The sequence below is a fragment of the Tenrec ecaudatus genome, chromosome 4 (assembly GCF_050624435.1).
Source record: "Tenrec ecaudatus isolate mTenEca1 chromosome 4, mTenEca1.hap1, whole genome shotgun sequence".
NCBI classification, from domain to species: domain Eukaryota; kingdom Metazoa; phylum Chordata; class Mammalia; order Afrosoricida; family Tenrecidae; genus Tenrec; species Tenrec ecaudatus.
Genome location: NC_134533.1, coordinates 72,173,324 through 72,186,169, shown reverse-complemented (window position 1 = coordinate 72,186,169; position 12,846 = coordinate 72,173,324). Strand labels below are relative to the sequence as shown.

Genomic DNA, 12,846 nt, shown 5'->3' with positions numbered 1-12,846 from the left:
CTCACTTCCAAAAGAGAAAACAAACGGAGGCCAGAAACAGGAAGGGCCACCAGGGAGTTATGCAGAGCAGATTTGTTTGAAGCTCCAGACTCTCAGTCCCCACCCCACCCCATCCCCCCACCCCCATCTCAGCCCTCTCTCAGGTTGTGAAAACAAACATGAGGTCTGGAGATGAGGTTGAGGGAGCAGGGATAGAACTTCAAGGGCACTGTGGATAGGGAAGGCTGCAGAATCTGAATCGGTCAGAAGAGATGGGTTATTAGAAGCAGGGAGGAGCCTGTCCTGAAGAGGCAGTAGGGACCCAACTGGCTATAGTGAAGACCCCCACTGGGGCAGGGCAGGGGAGGGGCAAGAGATAGGCTACAGCCAGGTCTGGGAGGCTTTGAGGGCCAGGCTAGGGCACTTGGGCTTTATCCCAAGACCTCTGCTCTCCGCCCTGGTGCTCTCGACAGATTTCTGCCTCTTTCCCCCATCAGTTTCTAGTGCAGTGCTTGTGATCTGCAGGGTTGGCAGTTCGAAACCACCGGCAGCTCCGAGCGAGAGACTGGGCTTTCTACCCCTGTCAACAGTGACAGTCTCAGAAACCCACAGGGAGTGGCGCTGAGTCACTCCAGCATGGGCTGGAGGTCAAGGAGTATCAGGAATCTCGCCTCAGAGTGGGGCTTGTGGCACGGCCATTGGGGCTGTGGTTGCAGGCCAGTAGGCCTGGGTGAAGAGAGCTGGCTGGAGCTTCCCCTCTTGGGGTGCTGTGCTGGGGGCTGTGAGCCTACGGACGGTCCAGAGCACAGCAGGGCCCAGAGTCCGTCAGCCCCCAGGGGTCCAGGAGCCATCCTCAGAGGAAGCCGAGTTCCTACAAGGCTGTCTTAGGGTTGCATCCCCAGCGCTGACTCTAGGAGGAGGCTGTGGGAGTCTCTGCAGGCCCTCGGATCCATCACACAGTGCCACAGGAAGCAGCCACGGAAATGAGGCTCTCTGCTCTGCTGTCTACCCCACTGTGACAGAGGGCTTGCTGAAAAGGGTCTAGAGATGTGCGCGTCCACCTTTCTTATATTGTGATAGTCACGTGTTCATGCAACCGGCCATGTCCTCTTTTCCCTTTGGCAGCTAGGAAGCTCAGAACCAAGTACCCAGCTCACCTGTATCAACAGAATCGGCCTTTTGTTTGCCCTGTGTCTCTCCGTCATGCTGGGAACCATACACACTTATTTTTCTCTTCCCAGTGCCCTGTTCCTGCATTGTTTTATTTATTTTTAGCAGAACTAAGGCATGGGGGTGGGTGGGGGGAGAAGAAGGGAGCGTTTTCCTGGGTTTGAATCCTGGCTCCTTCATTTAATAGCCACAGGACCTCAGCCAGGTTAGTTAATTGCTCTGGCCACTGGCCTTTGCTGGAGATTTGAGTTCCTCATCTGTGAAGTAGGGGGAAGAGCTGACCTACATCAGGAGGTGGGGACAGGAGGATTAAATGAGGCAACACACTTAGGGGAGGCAGAACAAGCAACACGTGAGAGAGAGTCTTATTCCCCCGCCGTTTACTATTACGGAACCTGTTTCTGGCTGAGCTGTTTGCTTAAGTTTTGTGGACTATGGTAGAGGCAGCACACAGAGAAGTACTTTAGAAGAACAAAAAGATCCCAGTCTTTGTCCTCTAAAGTGCAGACCCAATGAGAAGATGCTAAGAACAGGTCCTCCAGCTTTCTAAGTGTACTCTGTGTGCCGGGCACGGGAGCTCCCCCACACTGCTTTGCCCCAATCTCAAGTAACCTCGAGCCATGAGACCTCAGGGGAGGAAGTCGCAGAGCCGAATTCAGATCCCACGGTGACAGTGCGCTTAACCACGGCCAGCTGGCTTCTCGGACACTGTGGGATGCCTTAGACATCAGAGAACTTCTGACATGTGGCCAAGTCTTGGCCTAGGCCAGCTCCTTGTTACCTCTCTTCTTTAGCATGTCTCCTCCTCTGTCACATGGGGACATTGGATTAGAGCAGAGGATTTAAAACTGGTTGTTAGCAGCAAACGCCTTTTCCCAGTTGAAATCTCATTCCAAAGACTGGCAGACAAAACACATGGAAGAAGGTTTGCTCTGATTAGTGTGTGTGTATTGTGTTTGTAGTGGTGGAGGGGGTTCTAAAAGACATTGAACTCTGCTAATGAGACACCCTCCTGCATTCTCCCTCAACTGGTACCCATGGGGTTCTGTGGGCACAATTTGAAAACCATTCAAGCAGATCACCCCAATCCCTCCAGCCCTAGTATTTGAAGAAGCTCTGATCTGCACCAGACTGGGGTGAAAAACATCTCTTGAGCCTTTCGGCCAGGGCCTGGCTCATGCAGATAGATGGGGGTAGGGGTCAGCAGTGCTCGTTGGGCTTTAAGGACATCTTTCACCCTTCAGTGGACCTCCATGCATCCATCTTCAGAATGGACTCAGGGTGGAATGGGCTGGCCACCAGAGCCTTCTTCCTTGGAGAGATGAGGTAAGGTGAGGTGAGGGTAGACCCACGAGCCCTCGATTACCAAGCTGAGTGAGACACGAGAGGGGTTGGGAGGAGTCTGGAGGCAATATCATCAAGGGACAGACATAGGGAGCAAGGAAGACTTATGTCCCCTTGGAACTTACAAATATTGCTGAAGAAGCATGTAGCCCCAAGGGAATGGACAGGCCTCCCACCCGGGCAGATCCCAATGAGTCAGCCGTAGGTCCTGGGTTTTAAAGATCATTGACACCGCCTCTTGTCACGTCTCCCTGACCATTCTCCCAGAAGTACACAAGGTTAGTGCCTGGAATGTCTAGCGGATGCCATAGACCTCAGACTCTTAGGACAAAGTCATAGCCATTTAGAAATACCGGTTTGGAGAATAAAGAAGACCACCCGGTGAATTAACACTTTGAACAATAGAACCTGAGTACTTGAGGATCCCAAACTATTAGAATCATAGACCTTTGAAGCTATATCATCTCAGCCTCGCAGAGTCTCAGATCAATGCCAGAAACAACAGACAGAGAATCCTGGAGAAGAAGAGCCGGAAGGAAAGTCACAGAGTCTTGTGTGCTCAGAGGCTAGGCCTCTCCTAGCTCTTGGCTCAGACGCAAAGAGAGTCGCAGGGTCAAGGAAGGTATCTCAGCTGCTGGATGAATGGGTCCCCACCACCTGGCAGCCAGCCCTCAAGAGGCCATCATTCCTTCCTGGGCTCCTGGAGAATGTCCTGCTCCTGGCATGCCCTGGGTGACCTCCTTCAACCCCACCATTGGGGGCTGCAAAAAACTTGGTCAAGGCCATGGGAGGAACCTGAACTCCCATCCTATCATGCCCCTTCTCTACACAGTTCTCTCAGCCCTCCTTCACTGCTGGAGAGTGCCCTGAGCAGGACTGTGGGTCTCCCCCCTCTGCGCACTGCCCCCAGAGAAATATTTGTGTCATCCTCCAGAGACAGGGAACCACACAGAGAAGAAAGACATCATCAACCCAATTAGAGCTAGCAGATCTTGTTGGATCGACTGTCCACTATACTATGGCGATGGGGGCCAGAGGCCTTCTCCCTTGGGTAACTTAAAAGATGGCAATTTTCTCCTATGAGGGATGTTGGAGACTCTGGAGACCTGAGCCTGGGATGTGATACTTGCAAAGGTTTCACCAATCTTCACCAGCTGAAGCCCCATCTTCAGTTTTGCCTCCTGTCCTTTCCCTGCCCCTACAGAAGAAACCTGGCTTAGGTCTGAGACCTAGCCCTTTGGCCTAATTGGTGGCCCAGGTAAGCCAGGTTGGGCCAGTCAATATTCCTGAAAGCACCCCAGGCCAAAGCAACCTCAAAGAGGCAGGGGAGCAGTTCCTCCTGCATCAGTATGTATGGCCTCAGGGCTGTTGGAAGCAGATCATCATGTTCTCAGCCTTCAGTTCTTTTTAAAGAACCTCTCACCCCCTCCCCTCCCCACTCCCCATCCCCAAAGTGTTGACAGAATGAATCCAGACAGCCAGACAGGTTCACAGCTGGGGAGCTGGGGCCCCAAGGCATCACCGAGGCATAGCCCTTAAAACCAGAATCTCTGAATTACGGCAGCATCAACTCAGGAAGCCACGCATTTGCAGAATCTGAGAGGCAGAGTTGCTACGGGCACCTGACTTCAGCGTCTTCCATGGTGGAAGGGGGACATGGGGAAGTGACTTGCCCAAAGTCACACAACTGACATGTGACCAAGCCTAGCACAGACAAGTCTCCCACTCCCAGCTCCGTTCCTTCCGACTGTCCAAAGGTCAAGATCACTCCGTCGCCCTATTCTAATTCCGGACTCGACTTGGAGCATATCAGTATCAGCATCTATCTTTCTTCTTATAAGATCACCCCATGTTCAAGATCTCTCCTTCAAGTTACAGCACTTCTATGTCTACCAATTTCAGTCTGACCATCTGTGATTCCAAACTCACGTCTTCCTCCCCTGGGAGGGTTGGCTTTTCACTGGCTCTGGGACATCTCTGCAGTCTTCCGGGATAGCTTCTGGATTCATCCTCACTCCCTGACTCGTGGTCAACGCAGTGCCTTGCCCCTGACAGTTGTTGTTTAGATCATGGCAAGAGCCTGTTTTATAGACAACCCTGTTTCTCAACTTTCCTTCATCTGTTCTCCTTGTCCCTCACAATCCTTCTGTCCACCAAACCTATCGGAGTTAGCGGTGCTGTCTGGCTCTCAGTGACTGAGTCATGGGACTCCCCTATTTACCTTCTGTCCAGGGCTGTCCATTGCCTTGTAACCTGGCGGTCAAGGGCTTTCCTGTTCAGGCCCCTGCTGGCTGTTCCTGCATCGTTTTCTTTGATCTCCCTTCCCACATACACATCCTTGACCCTGCCAGAGGTTGGGGAGGGGAGGTTTGGTGGAGCAGTCGGTTCTGAGACTTGGACTCAAATCCCAAATTTTCTAGAGAGAGCTGATATAGCCCCTTTTAGGCCCAAACTCTCTTCCCCCACAAATCAGCAGATCTGTTTCATGCCTCAATCTGCCATCATAGGTCCACCCTTTCTTACAACAGGAGTTTGTAGAAATTGTCCCTTTGACATCAGAGTTTCTTGGCAACACCCAACTTCCTCAATTTTTTACTGACTTCTGAACAATCACCACCCCTGCTTCAGAAAAAGCGAAATGTAAACTGCTGACTTTCAGATCATACAGAAATGTGTGCAGATAAAACGTGGACACGCACGATGTTAACATGAAGAACATAAAGATCAGCTTCAAAGAAGTTCTGCCATCTCCTGTGCTTTGGAGGGAGTTGTGTTTTGTAGGTCCCTGGAAAATCTGAGGCCCCAGGCCACAACCCTCTCTTACCAGCTCTGAGATTGCAACAGAATGTCTTTACCTGGCTGAATTGTAGCATCCTCTTCTGAAGCAAGGACCACCTGCCCCAAAAGGCGGCAGGGGATTCAATGAGATCTCCCACAAGCATGAGATTAGGTTGGTGCTACTTGTCTATAACTCTATGTCCTTGATAAGCTGAGCCCCCTTTTAAGTGTAGAGACCAGAGCTGATCTTTGCATGACCAGAGTCCAGCCTGGGCCTTGAACTTGTCCCAGAGAGACAATCAGTACGTGTTTATCCCCTTCACTGTACCCCCAAAGGCCAAGTTCATGTCTACAGTCAGTTCTCTGCCCTTGTTCGTTCCCAGTCTACAAAGCCCTCCTTTTCCCTTCCCGAGGTTCCACACATCTTTCTATGTAGGACGCACATCCTTCCTCTTCGGGAAAGTCTCCTATACCCTCCTGCTCACCCTCTGCTTCCTCCCAGCTAACAGCCCCATAGCATGTTACAAATCGATGCCAATCTTTCGTGCCAGCAGGAAGACTGTAGGTGCAGCGGTTAGAGTAAAAGCCATGGTGGTGCCAGCTCTGCCCCTTGCTGGCTCAGTGATCTTGGGTAAGTCCCTTGATATCCTCACCGTGGAAGAGGCAGGTAACGCTCACCTTGCAGGACTGTTAGGGTTATGCAATTGATCCCAGGCATGAAGGGGTGTAGTGAGCATGTGGCCCAGTGCCCAGGAGGGATTAAGTTAGGGTTACAAAAGATGGCCAGAAGGTGGGAGCTGGAGCCCAGGGTGTGGTGGCCGGGTCTTACTTTGCTGCCAGGTGAGGCGATAATGGACAAGATCCTCGAGCGGAAGCGAAGCTCATGCTTCTCCTTGGGCATCTCCCTGGGGAAGAAGAAGTAGGGGGTGGCAGCCAGTGCCACTGCGCCAGCAGAGATGAGGAAGCCCAGCCACCAGGCGCCCACCCAGCGGGGGTCCTTCGAAGTCAGGCTGATGCCACCTAGAAGAGAAAACAATGGTGCTGTTCAGGTCAGGTGGGCCATCACCCTGTCGCTGACCTTTGAGACACAAGTCAGCCTGGAGCAGCAGAGAAAGGCTTTGGGCTGGGAGTCAGGAGAGGTGGGTTCTGTTCCTAGGAGACCTTGGGCAGGTCACCGGTCCTTTCTGGGCCTCTGTTTCTCCAACTACTAAGGCATGGCGGATGGTGGCCAAGATGGTGGACTTTAGAAAAGGGTAGATCTGAAATCTGTGACTAGTTGTATCCCCCCGGGCAAGTTACTTATCCTCTTTTTGTTTCAGTTTCTCCCTTTGTGAAGCAGGGAGAATACTCATAGCTCTGTCTAGGGTGGGCCCTGGGAATGACTGATGGGGACTCCCGCTGTCAAGCACCTAGTCTAGGTCCAGGCACACAGTCATGTCCTGCAGCTGTTTGCTCTTCTTGTTTTGTGCTGAGTACGACCCTGGCTTTATTTCTGTTCACTACATGATCGAAACTACTCTGGTGATTCTCAGACTTGCATGATGATGGAAATCACCCACCGGGGGCGCATGTCAAACAGACCATGGCTTGCCTAAGACTTTCTTAGAACTCCCACGGGGTGGGGCAGGAAGGTGGTCAAGGAATTGGTCTCTTCGCCAAGGTCCACAGGTGCTTTTGACCACCAACACTTCCAGGTTTAGCTAGGAATTCCAGGAATTCACCCATCAAGCCCCTTGGGCCCCTTCTGACTTTTCTGCTCCTCCCAGCCCAGGAGCCAGAGCACACAGCCAACACTCACACAACCTGCTTGCAAAGCTGGGGGTGGACTGCCTTTGGCACAGAGAGCCTTGGCTTCCTCCTCTACTTATTGTTCCTCCTGCCTCTGTGCCAGCTGGGGAGAGTTCACACACCCACACTCCCAACTCCTCTGCTTCTCCCATACCTCCTGGGCCTGCCACAACCCTGGTCCCCCCACTCCGAGAACCCCCCTAGAAACAGAAGCACGAGTGAGGTGGCACCCCAGTGCACACCTGCCCGCGGAGGGACCACATCAGTTGGAATGATGCCAGCGTAGTCAGAAAGCACGTCCCTCCCCCAAGACTGGGTGTGTGTCCAGGACCTTGACCTCCGGGGCCATCCTCTGAGGGAGAGGAGTATCGCAGCCAGAGTCCAGCTCTAGTCCCTGTGGCCAGTTTTCTAGAAGATAGGGGGTTGGGTGGGCTGTTCCTTGTGACTTTGGTTTCCAGCTGCCCAGTTGACTAGAAGCCGTCCAGCAAACCACATGCATGTCACTTGTGTGTGAGCAAATCCCCAGGGGAGTAGGATTGTTCTCACATGAGTCCCTCTCCCACTCATCCATGGGAAGCCAGTGAGCTATGCCGCTCACCCCACTTCCCCCATGGCTGCCTTCAGGCCAAGCTTCAGTGCATTCCTTAGCCCATGCCGACCACGGCCTGGACCAGAGACCATGGAACAGTTTCCTAAACTCTGAGATGGTCAGAACCAGAAGAGTCCTGAGAGGTCGTCTGGGAAAGTTCAAGGTGACACACTGCGGACCTGACCATGGGGCTGAAGGTGAGGGAAGAAGGTGAAGATTTAGGTTGCTCCTCGCAGCCACAAGCCCGGTTCTTCCCCTGAGGGCCACTTCCTAGTTAACCTCTATGAGCTCTTTTGCAAGAGAGATGGGGCGGAGGTACCCTACCTTCCCTGACAGGTAGGCCAGCGGAGGCTCAGAGGGGAGGCAGTCAGCGGCATTGCTGGGTTTTGAATCCAGCATCTCCTGGGAGCCCAGCAAGCTGCCTGGGCTGTCCTTGGGTGAGGGAGAAGGAAGAGGCTCACCTTCTGGCATCCGGTTAATATCCACGTAAAGGCGCAGCATGAGGCCCCCAAGCCCATAGGCCAGGCCGGGCCCCAACATGGTCACGGCAAACAGGATCCCTGCAACACAAAGCCCGAGGGGGGTCCTGCTAGCTTTAGTCTCCCTAAGCAGCCTGCTGCCTGCCCAGACTCCCAGTGGGCAGGAGTGGCCAGGCCTCCCCAGGTCAGGTCTGGAAAGGCCTGCAGGGCTGCTGTCTGCCTTTCCTGGCCAGATGGGACCGAAAACAGGACGTCAAGCCTGGCGGCATGAGTCCAGGACTCACCTAGGTACAGGGGGGAGTTGTTGCTGTGGGCGAAGTCATCAATGTAGGAGATCCCAAAAGGCTGGATGGGCACAGCCCCCACACCCAGGAGGGTCTGGGCCACAAACATCAGCCCCACCACTGCCAGATGCCGGGTCTCTGTGTAGCTAGAGCAGCTGCCATTGGAGCGGGCTGGTGTGGGGCCTGAGGTCATGGGCAGGCACAGGGACGTCTCAGAGGCCTGCGGCAAATCCGCTGAGAGAGAAAACAGAAACTGCGATGACAATCAGCCGGAGGCAGACAAGGTGACCCCCCCCCCCCCAGGTCTCAGTGCGGAGCTGGATTCTATATGGTTGTCAATCGCTGTGATCTCCCCATAGGCAATGGTCAAGATGTTCCTTCAAGGACCTTCCCGGTGGATTCAAACTGCCAAACTTTCAGTCAGTAGCCAGGCATTTAACCCTCAATACCACTCAGGGACCACTGGGCAGTAACAGCCAATGTTCATCCCTGAACCTTCTCGGCGGACCTCGGGAAGCTCGCTCATCACTCATTTCACAGACGGAGGAAATGGATGCTCAGACAGCAACTGGCAAGGGGCAGAGGCAGTGACTCAGGTGTGGTGGGATAGGCGAAGGAGGTTGAGCCTGAACAAACAGGATCGTCCGGAGGAGGAAGGAAGGGAGCTGTGTCCCGCGGAGTGGCCGCAGGATGTGACCAGTGCCTTGGGAGAATGAGCAGAATGTGCCAGCGGGTGAAGGGCAAAGCCAGGGTGGGAGGCACGGCTGAGGAGGAAGGGGAGGTTTGGGGAGAGGTCAAACACTTACAGACATCCTCCCCAGGGTAGTTAGTCACCAGAGTACAGGGTAGGCCTCTAGGACAGTTAGTCAACCAGACTATATGGCAGGCCTCACTCCCTGCTACTGGGGACAATAAACTATTCCTCCTTGAGGCCTGTGGCCAAGCGTTCTCACCCTACCAATAATGATCTCTATCAACTGAGTCAGGGAACAGGCCAAACTGACTGTGACATCCAAAGTTAAGTTATACACCCATCTTATCAAATGTATACCCCCAATTCCTCCTCTTACTGTTGCATGTATGTCCCTAGACCACCCCTTCTCATTACTGTATTACCTATGGTACAACCCCTCCCTGTGATGGATGTACTCACCTGTGATTAGGGGACTTACATGTCCCTAGAGAATATAAAAAGCTTGGGCTAACATTAAAGAAAGGACTCTCTCTCCCTCCACGTGGACCATCAGCGGGGCAGAGGTGAGCATGCTACCATGAAATGTGTCTGACTCCCATTTATTTCAATATTTCTATCTCTCATGCTCTCTATAACTTTACCATGATCTTTACTTATTATCGCTGTACAATTGTGCCTACCGGACCCGTAATGATGTGTTAGGGGCTGGCTTCCCCTGACAGGGAGGAGACTGGACTGGGAGGTGGCGGAGGGTCCTGGAAACATTGGTGCTCCGTTTGGGGTTTGGTGTCGGCTCAGGACGAAGCCGCAGGTAACTTCTTCATATAGTACTAGACATTCGTTGCCTGCAGCTCACCAATATTTGGTGAGCAAACTCAAGGAGACACACTATTATGATCCCAAGTGCAGACGCAGACGTGGCTGCCTGACTGTGGCCTGCTCTGCCCTTTCTGGGAGCCCGAGCTCAGGGGTGTGTCCACTTGGCCTGAAGAGTGATGCCCGGGGTCCGGGAAGTGCCATGTGAATCAAGGTCAAAGATCTGGATGTCAACAGAGCCCTCCCCGTGTGACTTGGACACAGGCCTTCACGCCCTGTGGCCCTTCATTTCCTTATCTCTTAAATGAGCCCCCTACAACGGCAGTTCTACCTCGAAGCAATTCAGAAGCAGACTAAGTTCAGGGCCAGCTACCGTGGTGGGCCATAATTCTACCAGCTGTCCTAAACCCGGCAAATGGGACGACCCTAACACCGTGCAATGGTACAGCCACAGGAAACAGGATGGCCCTTCTGCAGCACTCTGGAAGTAGAAATACCGTGAGCCCACAGTCCTTCTCGCTCTCTCACCGGCAGCGAGTCGGTCCTGAGGACAAGATAGAGCTGCCCCCGTGGGTTTCGGGACCGCAACTCTTTACAGGAGGAGAAAGGCCTCCTCCCCTCCTCTGGAGCAGCTGGCGTTTCAAACGGTTAACCTCCCAGTTCGCAGCCCAACGGACAGCCACTGCGCCACCAGGGCTCAGAAATAGGAGCCACGACGTGAATAGAGAGGTGCGCCCACGTTCATCGCCACACTGTGAGCGATCGCAAAATGACGGAAACAACTTGATGCCCATCGATGGGCGGATGGATAAAGAAATTGTTGTGGACACACAATAGACCATAAGGCAACGTTGCAGAATCATGATGGCTACGTGAGACCCCATAACCTGAACCCCCTCGAAGGAGCTGAGGATGAATGAAATGAGTTGAATATTGTATGAGCCCATCATTATTAAAAGTCAAGAGAAGGTTGTTTTCACGCAAAAAGAACCATTCTTTGATGGTCTGGAGCGTCCCAGGGGGGCGGACCATTGGCTAGAGGGCAGGCGCGTGTTAACTTGGGTGAAGGGAAGGCCGTGTACAGTAAGAGGGAAGCTGGCAGAAAAGGGACGGGGGCAGAAGGCAGCCTGTGAAGAGTGGGAGAGGGAAAGGCAGCAGAAGTCCATCAAGTCACACCCCCCCCTGCAACAATGGTGGTCTGTGCGTGGCTAGACGTTCGAGTCTGGGGGAAGAGTAGGTGATTACCTACCCCTGTGTCAAGGTTTGGCAGAGGACACGTGCAGGTGGGTATTTGCCTTGGCTGAGAATATAGCCACGAATACGGGGGAGCACACAGGGGCAGCGTTATGAAACCTTGGGCCTAACCAAACACCTTGAGGGAACGAGTCTTCATGCTTAGGGGCTCAGGACCAGAGACTCAGGGGACACCGATGTCAGTCAGCGTAAGACAGTTTACTAAGGTAATGTGTTACATCCCTGCTGAGCTGAGTGGAAACTGGGGTCCCGAAAGCTCATGAACAGCCATCTAAGGTACAACCGTTGGTCTCCCCCTGCCCAGAGGAAAGAACAGCGGTGGAAACAGGAGACGTGGAAACAATTCGTCCAGTGGGCTAACGACGCACGGGCACATCCTTTCCACAATCCTGAGACCCAGAGAACTAGCTGGTGCCCAGCTCCCCCTCCTACTGCTAACTGCCCCGCATGGGGTGGCTATTAGTCCTAGATAGAGTGGGAGAAAAATGTGGAACAAAGCTCAGGATCATAAAAAAGACTGGACTTATTACTGGTCACATGAAGCCTATGGACACGGCAACTGTGGCCCTTAGTCAGACTTCAGGTCTGGAAAGGAACTCACCCTCCGGGCTCCATTTTCAGCCAAATCATAGACAGGTCTGTACAGGGCACAGGGACACTTGTGAGGGATGCACTTCTTAGAGAATCAGCAGCTGTTTGAGGGCAGTATGGACTGCAGGCCAGTGTTCAGAAGGGTTAGAGATCAAAGGGGGAAGGGAAACAGGAAGCACAGGAAGGAAGTGAGATCAAATCTGTTACATTGTGGAGTTGACATCAGTGAGGCAAAACAATGTGTTCTGACGGTTGATTGAAAATCGGCTCTGCTCTGGAAAACTTCACCCAGTTCACAGTCAACACGGGGTGGGGGAGGGGGGGAAGAGGAGGAGGAGGAGGAGGAGGGGGAGGGGGAGGGGGAGGGGGAGGAGGAGGAGGGGAAGAGGTCAGGAGTGGGGAATGCTGCCTTGTGTATGGGTTCACTTGACATTAGACATGATGATGGTTTAGAGATTGGACTTGTCCCTATAGGCCTATGTCCCCAGTGCCTGGCAAAGGGCACTAACACACAAATCAAATCTAACTCACAGCCATCGAGTCGGTGCCAACTCATAGCCACCCTCATAGGACAGGGCAGAAGTGCCCCTGTGAGCTTCCGAGACTGCAACTCTTTATGGGAGTAGAAAGCCCTGTCTCTCTCCTGCGGAGTGACTGGTGGTTTTGAACTGCGGACCTTGCGGTTAGCATCCCAGTGTGTAACCATGTTGGCCCCAGAACTCCTTGGCACACAAGAACTTGGTAAATGTTTACAAAGACCAGATGTATGGAGTGGCCTGGAATGCCTGAGCAGGGCCGGCTCTAGGAGGCCCCTGAGCCTGTTCACTCGGGGTTCACGGGGGATTATCGAGAGTCGGCCAGGTCCAGGGCTTTGCTCAGAGAGTCACAGGGCCCCAGGGCAGAGCAGGACGGGGTGGGTGTGAGCAGGAAGAAGAATGTGTGTGGTCCTTCCCAGAAATAAAACTTGAAGTGAAACGCTGGACAAATACCAGCGAGGAAGTATTCTTGTCCAGTATTCCGATAAGTCCTCTTGACAGCTCTCCACGCTGGCCTAGAGCAAGGACCCCGCACTCCTCGGGC

The 12,846-nt window shown here is 53.3% G+C and overlaps 1 protein-coding gene across 1 annotated transcript in view; it reads right to left on the bottom strand.

Moving 5' to 3' along the window:
• The window catches only part of SLCO2B1 (solute carrier organic anion transporter family member 2B1), a 52,835-nt gene that overhangs the window by 18,986 nt on the left and 21,003 nt on the right, over window positions 1–12,846 (bottom strand). The window contains exons 5-7 of the mRNA XM_075546282.1: window positions 8,412–8,645; window positions 8,110–8,208; window positions 6,101–6,291 (exon numbers count right to left, since the gene is read on the bottom strand). Of these exons, the coding sequence (XP_075402397.1) occupies window positions 6,101–6,291; window positions 8,110–8,208; window positions 8,412–8,645 (524 nt within the window). The remainder of the gene's footprint in view (window positions 1–6,100; window positions 6,292–8,109; window positions 8,209–8,411; window positions 8,646–12,846) is intronic.